Consider the following 25662-nt stretch of genomic DNA (forward strand, 5'->3'; position numbering starts at 1 on the left):
GTCTTTTCACTTTCTTGATGGTGTCTTTTAAGCACAAATTTTTTATTTGGCTGAAGTCCAAACTCTATGTATTTTTCTTGCTCTTGTTTTTGGTGTCCTAGGAATCAGTTTCTAACTCTGAGGTGAGGTCATAAAGATACTCCTATTTTTTCTCCTGAGAGTTATATAATTTTGGTTCTTATATTCTAACCTTTGATCTTTCATCCATTCTGATGCAATTTCTATATCATGGCGTGAGGTAAGGATCCAACTTCATTCTTTTGCATGTGGCTATCCAAGTATTCCAGCACCATTTGTTGAAAAGACTTTTTCCCCTCATTGAGTGATTTTGGCACCCCTGTAAAACACCAGTTGACCATAAATGTGTGGGTTCATTTCTGGACTCTCAGTTCTTTTCCATTGTTCTATATGTTCTTTATGCCAATACCATATGGCCTTAATTACTATAATTATTTTATTATTAAATTGGGACATGTGAGTTCTCCTGCTTGGTTCTTTTTCAAGGTAGGCTTGGTTATTTAGAGTCTCTTGAAATTCTAAGTAAATTTTAGAATCAGTTTGTCAATTTCTATATAGAAGTCAACTGAAATTCTGATAGGAATTGCGTTAAAATATTTTTCTACATACTTGGTTTTTTAAAAAACTGAAAATAGAACTAAAGGGTATATAGTGAAAAATTCCCCTCACTAGAGATAACTAGTTTCTCAAACAGTTCATTTTGTATTCTAGGATTATGTCTCTCTTTTTTGTCTTTATCTCTTTGAGAAAATTCCATGTCAGCAGGATCTGCTTTTTAAGAAATGGCTGCATAGTGTTGTGTACCATAATATCTAACCAGTCCATTCTTGATAGACCTTAAGTAGTTGCTAATCTTGTTTTTACAAACAGTGCTGCAATAAAAATCCTTGCGTATACATAGTTGTACCCATGTCCAAGTATCTTGGCAGACTGTGAGATTACTAGGAGTGAAACTGCTGTGTCCAAGGATATATGTGTTTTTAATTTTGATAGATGTATCATTTAGGCTTGGTTATGTTGCAGTAACAAACCATGTCTTAAAAACAACAAAGATTTATTTCTGTCTCACATTTCTTATCCCATATAGGTTAGCTGGTGGCCTCTGTTCTGCCTCACCCTCACCCAGGAACCCAGGTTAAGAGAAGCTCCATTTCTGTGCTTCCATGACCAAGGAAACATAGAGGGTGAGCAGTGGCTCCTTAAGCCTCTGCCTCAACGCATGTTACTCTGTAGCTAAAACAAAGCACACAGCCACACCTAATTCAGCAGCAACAGGGAGGCACAGTTCCACCACATACCTGGGAGACAGACAGACAAAAGAATGTGGGGAAGGGCACTAATGACTGCCAGTAAATGTTGCCAGTTTCAATTTTGAGGCTCTCTAAAGAGATTTTACCAGTTTATACTCCCATACTTATAAATGGGGAACATTTTTGGTAACATTTATAAGGATAATCTTTCCTCTTTCCCTTCTCCACTCATCATATTTTGTAGGTGGTTGAAAAAAGTATATCTGTCAGTTTAATAGGTAAAAATATATTGTTGCTTTGGGTTTTTTTAAGTTTTCATCTTTTTCTTGGGAGCTTAAATTTGCATATTTAAATATGATTGAGGTTGAACATCTTTTCATGTGTTCTTTTTCCAGCCATTTGTATTTCTCATCTTGTGAACTTACATATTTCTGTAAAATGCCTAGTCTATTCTTTCTACTTTGTTACTACCTTTTACTTAGTCAATAAAATTTTTTCTGCCTTATAAATTTTTTACTTTTACATATTCAGACTTCTCAGAATTTACTCTTATGGCTTCTGGGTTTTGTGTCTTATTTAGAAAGCCTTTCCGTATTCCAAGATTTTGAGGGGGGGGAAAAAACCTTTTTTTTTTTTTTTTTTTTTTTTTTTTTTTTTTTTTTTGAGATCGAGTCTTGCTGTGTCACCCAGGCTGGAGTTCAGTGGTGCAATCTCGGCTCACTGCAACCTCTGACTCCCAGATTCAAGCGATTCCACTGCCTCAGCCTCCCAAGTAGCTGGGACTACAGGCACGCACCACCATGCCCAGCTAATTTTTGTATTTTTAATAGAGACGTGGTTTCACCATGTTGGCCAGAATGGTCTCAATCTCTTGACCTCATAATTATCCACCGGCCTTGGCCTCCCAAAGTGCTGGGATTACAGGTGTGAGCCCCTGCACCCCACCCCAGAAATTTTACAGTATATTTTCTCTTTAGTATTGCCTTGAAACCATATTGAATGGGTCTCATGGCATCCCTTCAAAAACTTGAAAACAGCTACCATATCCTCTTTTAAAGTATAAACCTGGCCAGGCATGGCAGCTCATGCCTGTAATCCCAGCACTTTGAGAGCCCGAGGCGGGTGGGTCACCAGAGGTCGGGAATTCGAGACCAGCCTGACCAACTGGAGAAACCCCGTCTTTACTAAAAATACAAAATTAGCTGGGCGTAGTGGCACATACCCATAATCCCAGCTACTGGGGAGGCTGAGGCAGGAGAATCGCTTGAACCTGGGAGGCGGGGGTTGCCATGAGCTGAGATCGCGCCATTGCACTCCATCCTGGGCAACAAGAGAGCAAATCTCTGCGTCAAAAAAAAAAAAAAGTATAAACCTAAGCCATAAACACGCCCACGTCACATAATGATTCATCCAGTTTTATTGTTTTGAGGCTCTTTTGGTGCCTCTAGGCCTGTTTTCCTTCTGTCTAAAATAAAAGTTTTAGATAATACCTATATCTTAATGCTGTAAGATTACATGCAGAATCTTAATTATGTAAAATAAAGGCCAGCAAATTATCTAGCAAGAGGTCTCACCAGTTATGCTAAAATGACTAAAATTCATCTCTTATTAAGTTATTAAAAATAGTTAGAGATTAAGCATCATTCCTCATACTTTTGTTTTACATCTGTTGCCCAAATTGTGGGTCCAGTTGCAGCACTGATCTGATTTCAAACTGCCTTTAAAAATGACAAAATAGGCCGGGCGCGGTGGCTCAAGCCTGTAATCCCAGCACTTTGGGAGGCCGAGACGGGCGGATCACGAGGTCAGGAGATCGACACCATCCTGGCTAACACGGTGAAACGCCGTCTCTACTAAAAAATACCAAAAAAACTAGCCAGGCGAGGTGGCGGGCGCCTGTAGTCCCAGCTACTCGGGAGGCTGAGGCAGGAGAATGGCGTAAACCCGGGAGGCGAAGCTTGCAGTGAGCCAAGATCCGGCCACTGCACCCCAGCCTGGGCGACAGAGCCAGACTCCGTCTCGGGAAAAAAAAAAAAAAAAGACAAAATAGATTAAAACAGTTTGCTTTAAAGTTATAATTGCCATCTTTAAATCTTTTATGACTCAGTCACCAAATAAGTGACTATGGTAATACAGTGATATATAAAACAGATATGATTCCTGTTGTCAACAAAGTTACAGCGTAGAAAAATCTTGATTTATTTTAGAAGCTGACATTGTACTTTCCTAGGTAGAACAACTTAGGCATGACTTAGGCATGTACCTGACTTAGACATGTAAAATTGTCATTACAGACAAAAAACAAAAAGATTCCAGAAGTAAGTACCTATTAGGTTGTTCAATAGCAAAATTTTTCTTTTTTCATTTAAACAAGCCTAAAATCTTTGTATCTACAAGTCCCTAGTATGTTTTCCAATGACATATGTCTCTTTTCAGTAAGCAAATTCTTGTGTTTTTGTTTTTAACTTCTGGAGAAATTTGACATTATTTACAGTAAAGAATAACTAAAATTAATAAAACTAACACCATCTGGAACTTCAAGTGTGTTTTTTAAATTTCAAATAAAATTGAGTAACAAATTTTCTTCATTGTTCATGAGCTGACAAAAGTTGGGTAAGTACTGAGCTTTCTGTATAAACCATTTAGAATGCTTGTAGCAGTGGTTTAAGAGCCCTGGTGCTTGAGTTCACTTAGTACTCACTTATTTTTAACAACCACCACAAGAGAGAGTTGCATGCTTAAATTACTTTTATCCATTAAACTTTAACTTTGAAAGAGGATTTAAAGGATACTGAATATTGTTTTCTTTACCTGTAATTCCTTCTTCATCATCTGTTCACTGCAAAGCCCAGGTATTTATCTGTTTTCCTTGGGATTGTTAATTTTTGTTGTTGTTCTCTGCCTTTATCATATCCTTTCGGCACCTCCAAGATACCATCTGTTCGTTTTTCCTGGAGTTCTTTCTTCCCTGTTATAAATTAGAGTCACCATTCTTGGATCTTATATTGTCTTCTTTCTTGGTTTATGCCTTCAATTTGCTAGAACATGTCTTTAAGTATTTTCCTAATGAGACTTGGGAGGTAAATTCTCTAAGTCCTTAAATATCTGGAAATCCCCTCATACTTTTAGCTGGATATAGAATTATTGGTTGAATATCATTTCTCCACAGAAAAATGTAGTGATTTCCTTATTACTGAGGAAATATGATGTCAATATGATTCTTGTATCTTTGTATGTGATCTACTTTTTTTCTTTCTGGAAATTTTTAAGATCTTTCTTTGTCTTTAGTAGTCTGAAATTTTACAATGGTGTAGGGTTTTTTTTTTTTTTTAATCATCCTGCCCCACATTTAGTAGACTCGTCCGTTTTACAGGCTAGTGTCTCCCTTCAGCCTTGGGAAATTCTTTTCTGATCCCCACTATGGTTTCTTTATTGTCTGTTTCTAGACCTCCTCTTGTTCAGCTGTTTAATGTCCTGAATGAGCTTTCTATCTATTTCTCGTTACATCTTCAGTATATTTCACGTCTTTGTCTTTCTTGGAGGTGTCGGGCAGGGGCAGGGTGTCACTGTTGCCCAGGCTGGAGTACAGTGGTGCTGTCAGCTTACTGTAGCCTCGACCTCCCAGGCCCAAGTGATCTCCCATTTCAGCCTCTCGAGTAGCTGAGACTACAGGTGTGCACCACCACGCCTGGCTAATTTTTGAATTTTTTTGTAGAGGCAGCATCTCTCTTTGTTGCCCAGGCTGGTAAAACTCCTGGGCTCAAATGACTCCCTCCTAGGCCTCCCAAAGTGCTGAGATTACAGGCATGAGCCACCATACCCGGCCCCTCCTTATCATTCCATTCTACATTGTGGGAGATTTCCTTAAGTTTTTTTCCAACTCCCATATGAAATTTTCATTTTGGCAGTTATGTTTTTAATTTCCAAGAGCTAGTTCTCTGATTGCTTTTCGAAGAAGATTGTTGTTTTATTGGTACAGTAGTGTCTTAAATCTCTTAATATTAGAATTTAAGTTCTCGTCTCTCTACTATGTTGTCTTCACTTCATCTGGATTTAGTTTTTTTCTCTGTTTATGCAGATCTTTCACATTCATATCAGATTTTCCTTTTTTTTTTTTTTTTTTTTTTGGTGGGGCGAGGGGAGCGGACAAGGTCTCACTTTGTCACCCAGACTGGAGTGTAGTGGCGCGATCACTGCAACCTCTGCCTCCCAGGTTCAAACAATTCTCCTGCCTCAACCTCCTGAGTAGCTGAGATTACAGGCACAAGTCACTACCACCTGGCTAATTTTTGTATTTTTAGTAGAGATGGGGTTTCACCATGTCGGCCAGGCTAGTCTTGAACTCCTGACCTCAGATGATCCACCTGCCTTCATATCAGATTTTCTTCAACTATGTGATCCTTAAACCTACAGCTACCTTCCCTTTAGGATGGGGAGAAGTTGACTGTTCCATATACAGATAGCTAATTAAGCCTCTGTGTTCTGGCCCTTTCCTAACTCCTGCCTTCTGTTGTTACCTCCTTTTTCCAAAGTCAAGAGCCTTTTTAGGTTTCTGCTGGGCAGATGAGCTGCCATTTTGTCTACAGCACCCTCTTTGTGCATGAGACTTCAGCTTTCTCCACTCCTTCATTCACCTGTCATTTCATCTGCTTCTAGCTTTCCAGAAACTTGTTGACATCTGTTGTCAATTAATTGCCTTCTTTTTCTTATTTGTTGGTAGATTGAACCTTTGTCATTCATACCTCATTTTTATGGGGTTTCAGGAGACAGATTTTTTCATTTAGTGGAGGCTAATTAGAGCAAAACTGTCTTTGCTGTTTATCTACCAACATTGTTTCATATTGAATCTAATCACATTTTTTCATAATGGACAAATATTGGATATTATTTTGTATAGTCAAGGTTAAACTTGCAGACAAAACTCACAGCTCGAGAAGAGTTTTGACTTTAGCCTAATTTTTACAGTGATTTTTAGAAATTCACTTTGATCCCTTTTTTCTCTGTAATTCGTCTTTCTCAGATTCCTATCTAAAGATCTCAAACCACAAATGAAAAGTGAACTAGACACATAAAAATTCAGCCACTTAGAAGAAAAAATTGCTAAGAAATAGAGAACTGCTTTCCTAGTATATTCATAGCATTTTTAGCTTGTTTATAACAGCCATACCTAGACAAGTCAACCAACTAGGTATGTCGTTTCTAAGTAATACAGTCATTATAACTCTATAATTTTGTTTAAAGTGCAAAGAAATGCCTCATAAATAAGTTGTAAGTAATTGTAAATGGATTTGCAATATTTTACTTTAGAGCTTCAGACTAATCATAAGAGATACTTTGCCTTTACTCCCAAAGGTAAGCCACATCTTCAGCCATTGCAAAAACCCCTTTGAATATCTAAGGATGCAATGCTTATTTCAGATATATTCTGAAAAATTTACTTTTGAACCTCAAAACACCTCACAACCGTATGTGTAGCAACTGTGACTCTTTCAAGTCTCCTAAATCATCTTTGAATCAGATTTCTGCCTGCTGTTAAAGTCTGGCTCCTACTAATATTGGCCTTCTGTGTATCTCTCAAACTCTATGATTTACTTTCTTGTTTTGATAGAAGACGTTAGGGATATGGGATTGGGGATTGCTGATGGAGCTGTGACTGGGAGAATGCTCAACCTTATCCTGGAATGTATACTTTATAATGTATTTGTTGGAAAACAAATTAGATTGTTTTTATGATTTTCCATGCAGAGTTGTATACTAGCATTTTTTCCTTTTATCATTAAGTAAAGGACATCTTTATCTCATATGTTTTGCCCTAAAGTCAGATTTTTTTCTGAAATATATGAAAATCTTTGGTTTTCAGCACTTTGTGATGTGTCTAGGGGTTTTGTTTTAGCATTTTTTGGTGATCTATAGGCTTCTTAGATCTGTGATTTGTTGTATTTCATTAATGTTGGAAAATTTTTGGTCTTTATCACATCAGATATTTCTCCTGCCTTTTTTCCTCCTCTTTTGCCAATTACACATAGACTGTTTGATATTGGTTCTGCAACTCTTAAGTTTTTTTTGTTCTTTTTTTCACTTGTTTCTTGGTGTATTCAGTTTGGGTAATTTTTATCTTCAAGTTCACTGATTCTTCTGTGTCCAGTGTGCTAAGTCTGTCCGAGGAACTCTTTATCTCTGATAAATAATTTTTTATTTCTAGCATTTGACCCTTTCATGATTTCCACCGCTCTCCTCAAATTGTGAATCTTTTTTTGCATGCTGTCCACCTTTTAAACTAGATCCTTTAACATATTAATCATAGTTAAATCTTTTAAGTTTTCTGTCAGGTAATTCCAGCTACATCATCTTTGAGTATAGTTTTGTTGATCACTTTATCTCTTGATGATGAATTCCATTTTTCTTCTGGTTTTCTGTATGTCTCATTTTTTATTGAATGCCACATATTGTATGTAAAGGAACAGAGGAGACTAAAGTAAATGGTATTTACACCCAGAAATGAGGACATCTCTTTTTCTTTCAGGTTATTATTATGAGTCATTGCATCAATTTAGTCAGGAGTGGAGCTGGGTTTGGGTTTTGTTGTTGCCTTCAGTGCACCACAGTCTTCAGATACTTCCAGCAATTGACTGCTATTACTTTATGCTTCTTAGAGTAGTGCCTGAAGTGCAAGATACTTATTTTACTTGAGTCCTTTTATTTTGAACCCTTCTGTGCTATGATAGATCCCCATTCTATTCAGAGTCCTTAATATGGTCAGCAAGGCTCTACATGGTCTGGTAAACAGCCAGATAGTATATCATTTAGGATTTTGTAGGCCACATAATCTCTGTCACAACTATTTAATTCTGCTGTTGTAAAATGAAAACAGCCATAGATAGCAAGTAAACAAATGAGCAAGGCTGTATTTTCCAGTAAAACTTTAATGACGAAACAGGCAGTGGGGCTAGATTTGGCCCCTGGGCCATCGTTTGCCTACCTGTTTACCCTTTGTTTAGAGTCTTTCTCTTGCCCTACTCCCTGGCCCTGATCTATGCTCCATTGTAATGTGAGCTCCACAAGGGCAAGGATGTTTTCCTATTTTGTTCGTGGACTTCCAAAATGCCTACAACAACACCTGAAACCTAGACCCTCAACTTATTACAAGAATAGATAAGTGAATTATGTTTTGAGTGTTTTTCATAAGCCGCATATAGCTGAGTTTTTACAATTCAGTCTACTGATCTCATCTCAACAGATATGTTTAATTAGGTTGCATTCATTGTTATTTCTAGTATATTTGGAATTATCCCAGTCAGGTTTTTGTTTTGCATTTCTTTCCTTTATCCCCTCCTTTCCTGCTACCTAGGTTTAATTAAATTTCCCTCATTTCTCCTTAGGTTCTTTTAATTTAGAAACTGCACATTCTGTTGAACTTCTTTTAGTACTGATCCCTAAATACTGAGCATGTATATTTGGCTTAGCAACATTTAAGTGTATTCTTCTTAAATACCTTCAAGACCTTAGAATACTTCACCTCTGATCTTTGCACTTCAGTGTCTTGTTATTCTTTTCCAGTATTTTATTTTCACTTTGTTTTAAACAATGTCTGCTGCTCCCCTGCCCTGCCATAGTCTTTTCCTTTGTTTTATTGTCAGAGCTTTTTTTTTTTCAGATTTACTCATCTTATTCCATTCTTTTGTATTTAATTTCCTTCTTATCAAAACATATCTTTAGTAGTTATTTCAGCAGCTATCTGTGATTGTTGAATTTCCCCAGACTTTGTTCTGGAAATACCTTTATTCATCTGTATTCTTGGATAATTTAATTAGGTGAACAAATTATTTTATCTTCTAAAATTTGTTACTTCCTTTTTTCCCTTCAATTTTGGAACATTTTCAGCCTGTATCTCTTCACATCTTGCCTCTTGTCTATCCTCTCTATTGTCTCCTTCTAGAATTCTTTTCTCCCTGTCTTTCCCCACCCCACCCCCTACACCCCCACCCCCACCCCCAGCGGAGACGGAGTCTCACTCTGTCATCCAGGCTGGAGTGCAGTGGCATGATCTCGGCTTACCGCAACCTCTGCCTCCCGGGTTCAAGCAATTCTCCTGCCTCAGAGACTCCCAGGTAGCTGGAATTACAGGCATCCATCACCACGCCCAGCTACTTTTTGTATTTTTAGTAGAGATGAGGTTTCACCATGTTGGCCAGTCTGGTCTCAAACTCCTGACCTCAAGTGATCCACCCTCCTCAGCCTCCCCAAAGTGCTGGGATTACAAGTGTGAGCCACCGCGCCCAGCCTGGAATTTTTTTCTTAGATGTATGTGAGGCCTTTCAACTCTTCTCTCATGTTTTCTGTCACATTGTCTATGCATTCTGGGTAATATTCTTACGTCTATCTGCCAGGTCACCAGCTGTCTTTGTATGTAATCTGTCTGGCTTTTTCATTTCAATGACTTTTATTTCTAGAGGTTGTTTAAAGTGCTTTTCCAAATCTGCCTTTTTTTTTCTCAAGATAGAATCATCCCATGTTGTTTCTTTATAAAAAGTAGATTCCAGTATCTTCACTTCCAGTCCAGTATCCTAAAGGATGAGATTCATGTCCAGGGATAGATCACAAAAACATATACCAGTATTTGTAGTTTATTATGGTTTCCCAAGTAGTTCATTCATGCTGCGGGATTGATTGCTTATTTTGTTTCTCTAAAGATCTTGGAAAATATTTTCACAGAATATAATCTGAATATACAAAAATATAAGTGGCAATTGGGATAATTTAATGTTAACATTCATGTGGAGTAAAATCAATCTTCCTGTTTTATTTCTTGCATACATCAAAATGGATTCAACCCATTCTACATTCCCTGCTAAAATATGTATAACATTTTCATATTAGAATGCTTCATTCATAGACCAAACATGACACTCTGAAGTAAGAGAGCTTGTCCTTTCCGAGGGTAGATGTAAATTAGATACGGTAAGTAGGTTAATTAAAAATACTAAAACCTTTAGAGAAGTTGTAGCCTAAAAATGCTGTCTTCATTCATAAAGTGAATTTCTCCAAATCCTAAAAAAACATTTGAAAAGTAGCATTTATTTAAATAACTAAAACAATTTTTAAGTAAAAATTTTTGGAATTTGGCCAGGCACTGTGGCACAAGCCTGTAATCCCAGCACTTTGGGAGGTCAAGGCAGGCGGATCACCTGGGGTCAAGAGTTCGAGACCAGCCTGACCAACATGGTGAAACCTCATCTCTTTAAAAATCCAAAATTAGTGCGGTGTGGTGGCAGTTGCCCATAATCCCAGCTACTTGGGAGGCTGAGGCAGGAGAATTGCTTGAACCCATGAGGCAGAGATTACAGTGAGCTGATTGCGCCATTGCACTCCAGCCTGGGCAACAAGAGTGAAACTCCGTGTCAAAAAAAAAAAAAAAAACTTGAAATTTTAAATGCCTAAACATACCATATTTTGTTTTAATATAGCTTTGGGATTTTTGACAAATTCTTGTTTATTTTGTTTTTCCAAGTCTGCTTAAAGGTTAATTGATTAAAGTGGGTAGGTCCTCATGTTTACTGATATGTGTTGCAGCTCTATTGGTACACCAGAAGGCCAGAATGGAACGACTTCAAAGAGAACTTGAGATTCAAAAGAAAAAGCTGGATAAATTAAAATCTGAGGTTAATGAAATGGAAAATAATCTAACTCGAAGGCGCCTGAAAAGATCAAATTCTATATCCCAAATACCTTCCGTAAGTCTTTATGTAACTGTTGTGATCTCTCTGCTTGAACGTGAGAGTAGGCCATCTAACATAAGTATAATATCTCGATCTAGTTTTCTTCAGATGTTCTTAACTCTTACTTGTTTTTCTGTCCTAACTTTCCCCTGCCAAACTCCATTCTTTATTAACTAATGACTAAGAATTCAGTGCAAATCTTACTTACATAGAATTATTTTTCAGCTCGAAGAAATGCAGCAGTTGAGAAGTTGTAATAGACAACTCCAGATTGACATTGACTGCCTAACCAAAGAAATTGATCTTTTTCAAGCCCGAGGTAAAGTTCAGTGTATACGTAGCTGAAATTCATCGTATTAATTCACCAGCAGTTTTCCTGTGGCTAAAAACAGATTTATCAATCATAATCTCACTGTCTCAGAACATGTGGCTTTAGAACCAGATACAGTTTTAAGAATATATTTAAAAAGTCACCCCCATCTCAATGGCACTATCTTAACTGATAAAATAGAGAAGATAATAAAAATAAGGTTTATACACTCTTTAGACAATGATAGTTTTTTATACTTGAGCTGTTAATGACAAGCAATGATTTATAGTAAATAATGTTTACAATTTAATTCAGTTCCGTAGAGAACTAAAAGGAAATGTTATCACTTAAACCTAATTCTGAAGTTGGATAAATAATAAAAAGATATAAAATGGAAAAGATAGGAAGGGGAAGGAATCTAACCGAAAGAGAAGTCTTTAATACATTTGGGACTGTGTTCCAGAATCTGTAAAACTGGAAGATGATTATTTTTATTTTTATTATTTTTAAATGTTGATTAAGCTATTTATCTTTAAACATTCATAGAAAAATACCATAATTTAACTCTGGAGAGAAAAGTTGGTGCTATTCTAGAAACTACAATCCTTGAACTTTTTAATTTTAACCATTCTATTACATTAATGCAAGGTTTTTATATTTACTTGAGGTAAAGCTGTTTAGTCCGTATTTGATCATTTAAAATTACATTTTAAATTGTGAAATTTTAAGTTATTTTAACTTGCCACATAGAACAGGGGTCTACTTCTACTTCTGTTAATGTCTTACCAGCATTACTTTGACTTCTTTCACAATTTACCACTTACCTTGAGTAAGTGGTAAATTTATGTTTATGAGTACTATGTTATACCTAAGATAATATATTTTTATGAGTACTACGTTATACCTAAGATAATATATTTGAAATATGTTTTGAAATCTTAGATATAATTGGAGATTAGAAGGGCAAAATAAATGAAAAGCATTTCTTATAGCATGATTTTTTTTTTAGAAAGAAAGACTTGTTTTAAAAGGTAAAGTTGTTTTTGAGCTATAAGCATTGATATATTTACTTTTTATGTATTTCAGGACCGCATTTTAATCCCAGCGCTATCCATAACTTTTATGACAATATTGGATTTGTAGGTCCTGTGCCACCAAAACCCAAAGGTTAGTTTATCCATTAAATGTGAAAACTGTTACTTTTGAAAAGCAAAATTTTAGAAAAATTTTCCTGTTCAGCAACCTTCCTCTCTAGAATTGCTTCAAACTCTGGCATTCTTAAATGAATTCGTTAAGAAGATGTTTATTTATTTTCATTTACTTGCTTGGGGTTGGGGAGGATGCAAAGATGTAATATTCTTAGCTTTTTAAGAGTAATATGCACAAGCTTAGGAAGCACTATACACTCCCAACCAGCAAGTCTTGGTTAAAAAAAATTACTAAGTACTAAAATTTGTATCATTTAAAACCTTAGACAAATGATAAGGAAGATACCTTGGGGAAGTTTTTTTTCCCCCCATGAATATTCAGTTTATATATAACTTTAAGTAATCAAAATACCCTAAATTCCAGATGAGTAGTTTTTTACCTTCTATCATTTTACATCATTGATATTCTCAGAATATATGCACACCAAACTAAGACATGTCAAAGTATATCTGTGTGTTTTGATCCAGGCATTAAAATATGCATAGAAATGGAAACAGGTACATAAATATCACTGCTGAAGGTAAAGATATAGACATATATATAGATTAACACTTAACTGTAGCATATAATTTACTTTCAACTCTAATTAAAAGGTAAAAATTTGTTAATGGATATATAGTATTAAAAGAAGCAAACTGCAAGAGCACATAAGTGTGGGTGGGTGAAGGTTGTAAAGATACAATAGTATTTTTGTATGCAATTGAAGTTGTTATCAACTTAAAATAGAAGAGTATAACCAAATACAATCAAAGTAAATCATGATTAAATGTCATCAAATAACAAAGGAAGACAATAAGAGGAAAAGAGGAGCAAAACAGTTGTCAAATAGACAGGAAGCAACAAACTGGCAATAGTAAGTCCTCACTTATCAGTAATTACCTTAACTGTAAATGGATTAAACTCACCACTCACAAGGAGTTTGTATGAATGGATTTTAAAAACAGGATCTGGCAGCAGCCAACGGGAGGCCCCAAGAACTCCTGCTAGTGCACACAGTGGGAGGGGAGGGAGCCCATGACGTGCACACACCCTCTGCCTCATCCACCACTGTCACCTCCTGCTGCTCCTGCTGCTGCTTGTGTGCTCGTTAGTTGCGGACTTGCCATTTCTTTTGTGAAGCAGCAGCTGAGGAGACTCCGGTGCTCGCCATGGCTGACGAAAAGCCCACAGAAGGAATCAAGACTGAGAACAAGGATCATACTAATTTGAAGGTGGCGGGACATGATGATTCTGTGGTGGTGTTTAAGATTAAGAGGCATACACCAATTAGTAAACTAATGAAAGCCTATTGTGAACGACAGGGATTGTCAATGAAGCAGATCAGATTCTGATTTGATGGCCAATCAATCAGTGGAACAGACACACCTGCACAGCTTCTTTACTCCAGAACGCTGTTCTTTAAAGACCACGATTATTACATTCTCAATTAGAAAACTGCAGTTTGGTTCCACCACATTCTGACTACTAGAGTATAGTTTATTCTTTTTTTCCTCTTCCACATTCCTTTATTATACATGACGTAACTGGTATATGTGCACAAGCATATTGCTTTTTTCTTCAAACCAAACAGCCAATGGTATGTTTTGATTGACATCAAGTGGAGACAGGATGGGAAAAAAATACTGATTCTGTGAAAATACCACCTTTCTCCATTAGTGGCATGTTCATTCAGCTCCTATCTTTATATTCCAGTAAGTTATTTTGCTCTTACTGTTTTAACAAAAAAAAAAAAATTCTCATATACGTTGTTCAATTGGAGGATTTTAATGTTTTTCGTTTATCATTGTAAAACCAAGGACAATTTTATAACTTTTGTGTATGTAGCTGTTACATGTAGGGCAATCCGTCTTTAAGTAGGGATAAATTACTCTAAAAAAAAGAATCCTAGAAAGTTTTCCCTTCAAGTCAAGCTTCTTGTTTAAATAAACTGTTTGTTTAAAATGAAATAAGAAAAATAAAAACAGGATCCAATAATACACGATCTACAAGAGACTCATTTTATATTTAAAGACACAGGCAGAAAGTGAAGGGATAGAAAAAGATTTTATATATAAACGGTAGCTCAAAGAAATCAAAAGTGGCTATATCAGAAACAATAGATTTTTAAGCCAAACTGTTGAGACAAGGATTATTATATAATGGTAAAAGGATCAATTTAACAGGAAAATATAAAAATTATAAATATGTACACACCCCACATCAGACTACATTAATATGTAAAGCAGATATTGACAGATCTGAAGACAGAAATTGACAGCAATAGTAGGAGACTTCAGTACCCCCCTTACAATATTATAGAATATCTAGACAGAAACCAAATAAACAGCTGGTTTGAACAAAATGCTAAACCAAGTGGATATAGCAAACACAGAACTCTCTGCCAACAGCAAAAAAAATATACATTCTTCCCAGGCACACACGGAACATTCTGTAGGATAGATTATATGTTAGTTCACAAAACGAGTCTAAACAAACCTAAGAAGATACGAATCATTCCAGGTATTTTTTTCTAACCACAGTGGAATGAAACTAGAAATCAATTAACAGCAAGAAAACCAGAAAATTTGTGGAAACTTAAACACACTCTTGAATAATCGTTGAGTCAAGAAGGAAATCAAAAGGGAATCTTAACAGTATCTTCGGACAAAAATGAAAACACAGCATACCAGCATCTATGGGACGCAACAAAAGCGGTACTAAGAGATAAGTTTATAGAGACAATACGTACGTTAAAAAAAAAAGATCTCACTTATACCCCAGGGACTAGTAGAACAACAAGCTAAGCCTAATGTTAGCATAATGAAGAAAATAATAAGGATTACAGCAAAAAATAGAGGATTTAAAAACACAGAAAAATGTCAGTAAAACTAAGAGGTGATTTTTTAAATCAACAAGATTGACAAACCCTTAGCTAGATAAATTGAGAGAAAAAGAAGACAAAATCAGAACTGAAAATGGAGACAACAGATGCCTCAGAAATAAAAGGATCATAAGGGAATATTAGGAACAATTTTATGCCAACAGACTAGATAACCTAGAAAAAAGATACATTCCTAGAAACGTACCACCTATTAAAGCTGAATCAAGAAGAATTAGAAAGCCTGAATAGGCCAATAACAAATGAGATTGAATCAGTAATCAAAAATCTCCCAACAAACACCCAGCATGGATTTAGAAATTTAAAAAACAAAACAAAACAAAAAAAACTCCCAACAAAGAGACATCCAGAACCAGATGGCTTTATGAGTGAATTCTGTCAACATTCAAACAAGAATTAATACCAACCTTTCTTAAGCTCTCCCAAAAATGAGAAGATGGACCACTTCCAAACTCATTCTGAGACCAGCCTCACCCTGGTACCGAAACCAGACAAAGACACTGCAACTAAAGAAAACTACAGACCAATATTCCTGGCGAACATAAACACAAAAAATCCTCAGTAAAATACTGGCAAACCAAACTCAGCACATTAAAAGGATCATACACCATGACCAAGTGGGGTTTATCCCTGGGACTTAAGGATGGTTCAGCATACACAAATCAATGTGATACAGCACACACATTGAAGTAAAATGAAAGGAATAACCATGTAGTCATCTTAATAGATGTATAAAAAGCATTTGAAAAGGTTCAGCAATTGTTCATAATTAAAACTCTCAGGCCGGGTACAGTGGCTCATGCCTGTAATCCCAGCACCTTGGGAGGCCAAGGCGGGTGGATCACCTGAGGTCAGGAGTTTGGGACCAGCCTGACCAACATGGAGAAACCCTATCTTTACTAAAAATACAAAATTAGCCTGGCATGGCGGCCAGTGCCTGTAATCCCAGCTACTCAGGAGGCTGAGGCAGGAGAATCGCTTGAATCTGGGAGGCAGAGGTTGTGATGAGCCAAAATCACGCTATTGCACTCCAGCCTGGGCAACAGGAGCGAAACTCTTGTCTAAAAAAATATATATATATATTTATATATCCATATATATATATGGAAGGAACTTAACAGAATAAAGGCCATATATAAAAACCCCATAGGTAATATAACAATGGAGAAAATCGAAAGCTTTCCCACTGAGATCTGGCACAAGCAAGGGTGCCATTCTTACCACTTACTTTCAGTGTAGGACAGGGAGTTCTAATGTAGTATCCATTTTTGTGTTGCTGTAAAGGAATACCTGAGGCTTGGTAATTTATAAAGAACAAAGGTTTAATTGACTCACAGTTCTGCAAGAAGCATGTCACGGACATCCACATGCTTTCTGTACAGGAAGCATGTCACCAACATCTGCTCAGCTTCTGGAGAGGCCTCAGGGAACTTTTACTCATGGCAGAAGGTGAAGCAAGCAAGCAGAGGCATGTCACATGGTGAACGAGATGGGGGGAGGTGCCACACCTTTTAAACAGCCAGATCTTGCTTGAACTCAGAGCAGTATCTCATTATTGAGAAACCTGCACCAAGGTATTCATGAAGGATCCACCCCCACAACTCAAACACCTCCCACTAAACCCTACCTGTAACACTGGGGATTACATTTCAATATGAGATTTGGAGAGGACAAACATCCAAACCATATCACCTAGCCAGAGCAATTAGACAAGAAAAATAAAGGTATCCAAATCAGAAAGGAGGAAGTAAAATTATCTCTGTTTGCAGGTGACATGATCATATATGTTGAAAACCCTAAAGACTCAACCAAAAACTTTTAAAAGTAATAATTGAATTTAGTAAAACTGCAAGACACAAAAACAATGTACAAAAGTCAATTGTGTTTCTGTACACAGGGAACTATCAAAGGAGATCAAGAAAATAATCCCATTAACAATAGCAAGAAGAAGAGTACTTAGGAATACACTGAAAATTGTAAAACATTGATGAAGGAAATTAAAGACACAGATAAATAAAAACATAGCCTGTGTTCATGGATTGAAAGAATTAATATTCTTAAAACATCCTTACTACCCAAAGTAGTCTATGGATTCAATGTAATCCCTATCAAAATACCAGTGGCATTCTTTACAGAAACAGAAAAAAATCCTAAAATTATATGCAACCAGAAAAAACCCTGAATAGCCAAAGCAATCTTGAGTAAGAACAACAGAGCTGGAGACCTCACATTCCTTGATTTTTAAAAATATTACAGAGTTATAGTAAAACAGTATGGTACTGACATAAAAACAGACATATTGACCAGTGGAACAGAATAGAGACCCCAGAAATAAATTGATGTATCTATGGTCAACTTATCTTTGACAAGGGTGCCAAGAACACACAATGGGGAAAGGATAGTCTCTTCAGTAAATGGATATTCACATGCAGATGAATGAAATTGAATCATTACCTCACACCATATACAAAAATAAACTCAAAATGAATCAAAAATGTAAACATAAGAACTGAAACCATAAAACTCCTAGAAGAAAACATAGATGAAAAGCTTCTTGACCTGGTCTAGGCAGTAATATTTTGGATATGACACAAAAAGCACAGGCAACAAAAGCAAAAATAGGCAAGTGGGATTACATTAAACTAAAATGCATCTACACAGCAAAGGAAATAATCAGCAGTGAAAAGACAGCCTTCAGAAAGGGAGAAAATATTCACAAACTATGTAACTCCTAAAGGGTTTATATTCAAAATGTATCAGGAACTCATGCAAATCAATAGTAATAGAAACCAATAACCAGATTTTAAAATGGGCAAAGGACCAGAATAGACATTTCTCAAAAGAAAGTATACAGATAGCCAACAGGTATATTGAAAGGTACTCAACCTCACTAATCATCAGGGAAATGCAAATTAAAACCCAATGGGATACCATCTTACAAACCTGTCAGAATGGTTACTATGAGAAAGGTGAAGATTACAAGCATTGATGAGGACATAGAGAAAAGAGAACCCTTGTACACTTTCATGGGAATGTAAGTTGGTGCAGCTATTATGAAAAACAGTACGGAGGTTCAAAAACTTTAAAATTTTATGATCTAGCAATCCCACTTCTGAGCATATATCCAAAGGAAATTCAATAAGTATCTCAAAGAGATAATCTGCACTCATGTTCCTTTCAGCATTATTCACAATAGCCAAAATATGAAAACAACATAAATGTCTGTATATGGATAAAGAAAACGTGAGCGGTATACACATAACACACACACAGTGGAATATTTATTCAGCCTTAAGAAAGAAGGAAATCCTTTCATTTGTGATAACATGGGTGAACCTAGAGGATGTCATGCTAAGTGACATAAGCCAGAGAGAGACACATACTGCATGATCTCACCTATATGTAGAATGCAAAAATGTCAAACTCCTAGAAACAGAGAACAGAACGGTGGTTACCAGGGGCTGGGAGAAGAGGGTATGGAAAGATTGTGGTCAAAGGGGTACAGAGTTTCAACTATATAAGACAAAATCTGAAGATCTAGTGTACAACAGTGTGACTAGTTAACAGTAGTTTATTATATAACTGAAGTTTGCTAAAGGAGATCTTAAGTGTTCTCAACACAGTGGGGTTGGAGGCAGATAAGCTATATGAGGTGCTGAATATGTTAATTAACTTGACTGTAATAAGTATTTCACAGTGTATACATAAATCATCAAGTTGTACAGTTTACAATTTTTAACTGTCAACTATACATCAATAAAGTTGTGGGGGAGACAAAATAAAGACAGCAAAACAACAGTTTTCATTCACACAAATTCTGGAAGTCAGCAGTCATATGGTGAATCAGGTCAGCACTCATAGGGTTGCATCATCCTCACTAGTGTGCTGCAACAAATACTCTAGACTTACAATTTGTTCCACATATGTTTATATTTTCAAATGTCTTCAGAGATACAAATTATTTGTGTTACTTCTTCCTTCCTAAGAAACATTATGGTTTGTAGGAACAGGAAAGTATGAATTGTGGACAGGAAAATGTACATTTTTCCTGTGAAGCTGAACAGGACACCCTAAAAAAAATGTATAGTTACTGTCATTGAGAAATTCAGTGCCTTACGTAGGGGAGGAAAAGGAGAGGTTGAGAAAAACATTTTACGAATCAGGCAGTTGTTCACATGCTTACATACTGGTAGGAATACCATGTTAAATTGGGTTTTAGAAGAGTGGCTGGCAAACAGTGACCCATGGACCAAATCCAGCCTGCCATCTGTTTTTGTCAATAAAGTTTTATTGCAGGAAATAAAGAAAAAGAAATGGGAACAAGGAAGAACTGGTATATTACTGGTCTTCAGTTTGTTACAAGAATTTTCACATTCTCCTTTCACATTCTCATTTATTGTACTCTATTTCACTTTTTTGTTGTTGGTTTTATTTTTTATTTTTTTGAGACAAAGTTTCAGCTCTTGTTGCCCAGGCTGGAGTTCAATGGCATGATCTCGGCTCACTGCAACCTCTGCCTCCCAGATTCAAGCCATTCTCCTTCCTCAGCCTCATGAGTAGCTGGGACTACAGGCATGCGCCATCGCGCGCAGCTAATTTTGTATTTTTCGTAGAGACAGGGTTTCTCCATGTTGGTCAAACTGGTCTCGAACTCCTGACCTCAGGTGATCCACCCGCCTCTGCCTCCCAAAGTGCTGGGATCACAGGCTTGAGCCACCGCACCCAGCCCCCTGCATTTTTATGTATAATTAGACGTAGGTCTGTCCTCGTATTTTATTTAAATGTTTTTAAATATAGCTAGAATACAATGAACAGTTATTACAGAGGATCAGAGTGAGATTAGGGCATTTGACACAGTAAGCAAATGTTCAGAGATTAGATGCTATTTGGATGTTAATTGAATAAAGCAATAGAGATGACAGCAGTATAAGCGCTAACTCTTTAAAAAATATGCAAGATGTGTATTTCAGACACTGAATGAGTTTCCTGAATACAATCTTCCTACTCTTTTTGAAAAATAAGAATTTTTTCTTATGAAAAGGTTCCTGTTTTGCTTCAACATAATCTGTTACTTCAGATTAATAATAATCTGTTATTTCACATAAGTGAAATAAAATTGGTCTTGACAGTTGTTGAAGTAGGATGAGTACATGTTCATTTTGCTATCCTCTCTACTTTTATATATGTTCGAAATTTTCCATAATAAATATGAAAGATCCAATAAAAACATCCATTACTTAAAAGTTTTTACATGAAAGATAGAAGTTTGTATGCCGGCTGTTTTGGGAGAAATAAGGAATCAATAATTTTTTGCAATAAGGCTAAAATACACATTAACTTCATGAATAGAAATTTATTTAGTCCTTGAAGTCAGTTCTGCTTCACAATGTAGAGATTTTTTTAACAGCTAAAATTAAATGTGTTTAGACCATTATTTGTTATCTAATTTCCTCTTTTTTCCGATTTTTTGGTTATTTAGTTTCCAAACACCTCTAATTAAAAAAAAAAATTCATAATTCTAAGTACCAAGTGAGTTTATAAGAAAACATTGGAGATTTTTCATTAAAAAAAAAAAATTGTAGATCCCTTATTGATTGCCTTAGATATTACTTAAATAATGAAAAATATGCTGGCATTTAGTAATACATTGAAGTGTAAAAAGGTACTTCTTTATGGTCACTCTTCCTAAAATTTTAACCTTTGCAGTTAAACAGAATCAACAAGGTTTTACTAAAAACGTGCTAGGTGAAAATGTTTTCTAATGCCTGAGACCAAAATTCTAATAAGTAGGATGGATCCCCAGATTAAAACAATTATTCTGTAAAATGTTTCCCAGATGTGGAATGTGAAATGATTTTACATGGTAAAAAGTCAAAGTTTTTAAAAATGTATTTCTTTTCATGTGTTTCTGGGCATAGTAACTGGTATTGTCAGATCCTTGATTTTTTTTAGATATTTTTACTTAGGATAAGACTTAATTCGATGTTTGTTTTAAAATTATTCAGTTTGGCCGGGCGCGGTGGCTCAAGCCTGTAATCCCAGCACTTTGGGAGGCCGAGACGGGCGGATCACGAGGTCAGGAGATCGAGACCATCCTGGGTAACACAGTGAAACCCCGTCTCTACTAAAAATACAAAAACTTAGCCAGGCGAGGTGGCAGGCGCCTGTAGTCCCAGCTACCCGGGAGGCTGAGGCAGGAGAATGGCGTGAACCCGGGAGGCGGAGCTTGCAGTGAGCTGAGATCCGGCCACTGCACTCCAGCCTGGGTGACAGAGCGAGACTCCGTCTCAAAAAAAAAAAAAAAAATTATTCAGTTTGGGGAAAATACTGTATAGATACTATTCAAGTTAGTTGTGCATATGGCAAAAATTGTGACAATGGAAAGCCAACACCTAAAGTTGAGGACTTAGCAAGAAAATTTCTATATAATGAGTAAGAAAGGTGTGCTAAAGGGATACAGAGTACCAAATATCATTTAATTATTTAAAATTTGTCATAAAATTTGACTTCTATATTTTTATCTACTTGTTACAATGTCTGTCTTTTAAAATAGAAAAGATATCAGTAGGGTAAGTAGAATTTGCATATTAATGTACATTGTTTTAACATAGGTTTGATGCTTTGAATTAATAACCTTGACCAGAAAAATTCAACAATGCATGCTCCTTTTACTTTAAACCTCCCAAAATTAATTTGTAGGAATACTGTTGTAATTTCATTGTGCGACCCAAATTTTTAAAAGTAGTTTTATAAATGTGATCGCTTGTTAGAGACAATCTTTGAGGAATATAATTATTCTCTGTATTTAAGATACCACTATCCATATAAACATTCTAGAACATAGGTCTCTTAGAGCTCCAGTGACCTTTATTTTATAAGTAAGAAACAAAGAGACCTACAATGTATATGATTTATCTGAGATCACGGAGCAAAATATTCAGAAATTAGTAGCAGAGCCTGGAACAGAACTCCATTCTCACAACTGTAAATTCTAGTGTTCTTTCTACTCTACGATACCAAATGTGATTTTAAAAAATAAAGTATGGTAAAATTTTTATATAGATTTACTTCTCCAGAGTCTGTGGATAAGACGTTAGATACTAGTTTATATTTTATTTGTGTCATCCAAGGCTTACATTTTTGGCAGATAGAGAACATGAATTAACAAAAAAACTTCCCTGTCTGGTAGAAAACAAATATAAATACTACTGCAGTGGGAAACGAAACTCTAACTTTAATGAGACTTACGTGCAGTGACAGTATTGTTTTGCAGCAGGACACCTTTTTACAATCTTGAGTAATATTATGGGAATCTTTGCAATTAGATACCCTTTCTTCAACTATAAATTGGAGATAATGATGCTGTTTTCTCCTTTAAGGAGATACGGAGGTGATTACATCATGTTCATGTTGTATTTCCCAGAGGGAGAAGTGCCAACTAGATAGAGGTTGGTAGTGATCAAGCATATGTGTCAGTTTCAGCTAGATGCCTCATTTAGGGAGCAAGCTGCCTCAGGCTGTGCACTACAAATGGTGTTTAAAGTTGTCTGTAATTTTTTAGACTTTGTGATTTCTTTCTTATAAAACCATTTCTTTTCTTTCTTACAGATCAAAGGTCCATCATCAAAACACCAAAGACTCAAGACACAGAAGATGATGAGGGAGCTCAGTGGAATTGTACTGCCTGTACTTTTTTGAACCATCCAGCCTTAATTCGCTGTGAACAGTGTGAGATGCCCAGGCATTTCTGAGCCAGATGGCCCTGTATCTTCTCTAAAACCACATCTAAATTTCAAGAAACTTGTCTGTCATCGGGAAAAAGTTTCACTGCTACATAGGATTTTGTCAAATTGAAGGTGTGACAAGATGGTGTTGTGCTAATGTTAAATGTCAGTCCACAGAGCTAATAATACCTCAGTATAATGTCATGAGCAGTTGAAATTCATCACATGAAAAGTAATCTGCTAAAAGACTTGGTTGCCCACTGCCTAACTGTGTACAGTGTTACCAGTATCCTATTATGGATAATTCTCAATATGTTAACGCCTAGGTGTTCCCATTACTTTTTTCCCCTCATGTCACTACTGAATTTTGACAGGAGGAAGGAATAGAATGATAGCTTGTTTTATTTGTAAAGCTTTCAGTGAAACACTACATACATGAAGAAAAGGAACAAGGTTTAACTATTTAAGAACTGTTTGCTGCCGCATAGTGCCATTGGATAGGGGAAGAACTTCAGAAATCTGTGGTACTCTTGGCCTTGTCTTTGTCTTCCCTGAACACGTCTCCACTCTGTGAAGCCAGCATCTAGGGGCTAAAGATGCAAAGGAAAGCAGCATGCATTGTCTGTACAAATGTGCAGTGAAATACCCCCAAAGCTTTTCCTACTGTACAGATCTCTCGAGTCTGCTTCAAGTGATTTCTTTTCTTCTTGATTATTTTCTTATATTTCTATATGTATAGTGTAATAGCCTTTTGTTAACTAATTTTCTTTTTTCCTTTTAGTAATTAAGCACGATCATGTCCCTTTTTACGCCTTACCTGAGAGGAACAATGCCTTAAAATAAAAAAGCATTAATGAGATGAAACTATGCACAGAATAACTTTCCTCTACTTATTCTGTACTTTGCCCTCATGAGTTCCAATGTTGTGTGAAGACAGGGAGATGCTGCACAGTGAATTGCAGATGATATTACAGAAGTGATGTCTGTAGGTCACATTAAATACTGACTTGAGCAGTGGGTGACACAACACAGTGTTTTGTCTTCCACAGGGAAGCTTAAAACAAAAGATATTTTTAACCCACTGACAGAACAACAAGGTTAAACTTCATCTGCTTGGTGTCCCACAGAACTTGCACAAGCGATTGTTATTGGGAAAGTACAGTCTCAAAACCACCAACAGCAGCAGTACCTGCAGCCCTTTTTTTGGAGAGAAGTTTAAATGCTTTACTGTTGGGGCAGTCCATTTCTAATCCTGACTTGGTGACAGTATCATGTGTATTTATAAAACAAGGCTAGCCATATTTAGGACAACTGAAGAAAAGCTGGAAAAAAAGAAAAACAAGCAAACTTGAACACTGAAGCAACCTCAAGCATCTCTTTATTTTGATGATATATTTTTGTAAGGAAAATAAATATTCAGATGATCAGGAATGTATATAACTAAATGAAATCAAGAAAAAATAACAGTATGCATTTAAAAGGACAGAATTATGAAATTATATGAGTGCTTAGAATGGGGCTAAGGGAAGTGCTGAAATAGAGCAAAGGATGGAAGATAATATAGACTATCACCCACTGTAAATGTTTGCAAGTGGCTGTGTTTTAAATGGGATTATTAAAGTTGATCTCTATGAATGTCAGAGCCTTAACTTTCAGGCTTTGCATTTTGTATATGGGAAGAAATAAGACAATCCTAGGTAATTAAACCGTAGACCCAAAGCCCTTAGGTTTGATGCATTTTATTTTAAAAATAGGCCTTGTTTTTCAGCTTCATCTGCAGTTCTATGTGAAGATTGATAAATCAGTTTTTACTTGTTTTATTAATAAAACGTAATTTGGATATCTTGAGTTGATGGTTTTGTGATTTAGCTGGGTAAACTATCTTTGTAACAGATAAGTTATTTATAAAAATTAAAAAACTTATATTCTAATGTGGATTTTGTGACTTGTTTTCAGTTTGTGGGACAGGAGATAATTTATACATCAGATCATTTAAACATTAATGGAAATCAGAGAAAACTTCTTCTGTAGAGTCTCCTTGTGACATTATGACATTCAGCTGCATTTCTTCGAGTGTTTTTATCAGTTGCCCTAGACTTCTTTTTTCATAGTTTGTGATAGCTTTCCCTTTGATTTCCTTTGGATTTTTCAAAACTTACCCCATTGTTAAAGACAAATGTGATTTATGGGACGATTTAACCTGAAGTAAACACTTCGTTAATATTAGTTCTGTCCCTTGATGTGTAATGCAGTTCATGAGGATGGTGGTGCTTCTCTTGAAGAGAATTTTTATATTTACAGTTTTCAAAAAATTACAAAAACTCAGGTGTTTTTCTCAGGCTGAAAAGAACAAACTAGCATTTGCTGATCTCGCCATGATGCAGTTGTAGAAAGGTCTTCCTTAAGTGATCTTTTAATAGGAAGGAAATACTCTTTGTCAGTGAATATGAGGACTGGACATGTTGGTCATTTGGGGTTCGGAGGTAGAGGAACTGGCAGTTCATGTAAACTAGACTTCTCAGGAAAATTTTTATATTAACAAAATGTCAGCCAAATG

General features: G+C 36.1%; 1 protein-coding gene across 6 annotated transcripts in view; it reads left to right on the top strand.

Annotated features, from left to right (window-relative positions):
• Positions 1-25040, top strand: part of TAB2 (TGF-beta activated kinase 1 (MAP3K7) binding protein 2) — a 91377-nt gene extending 66337 nt beyond the window's left edge. For all 6 annotated transcript variants that reach the window (XM_005552087.5, XM_045391386.3, XM_065543555.2 and 3 more), the window contains 4 exons: positions 10839-10999; positions 11210-11303; positions 12381-12461; positions 22990-25040. In XM_005552087.5, the coding sequence (XP_005552144.1) occupies positions 10839-10999; positions 11210-11303; positions 12381-12461; positions 22990-23132 (479 nt within the window). In that variant the 3' untranslated portion in view covers positions 23133-25040. The remainder of the gene's footprint in view (positions 1-10838; positions 11000-11209; positions 11304-12380; positions 12462-22989) is intronic.
• Positions 25041-25662: the final 622 nt, after the last annotated feature.

This window comes from Macaca fascicularis, chromosome 4, assembly GCF_037993035.2.
Source record: "Macaca fascicularis isolate 582-1 chromosome 4, T2T-MFA8v1.1".
NCBI classification, from domain to species: Eukaryota; Metazoa; Chordata; class Mammalia; order Primates; family Cercopithecidae; genus Macaca; species Macaca fascicularis.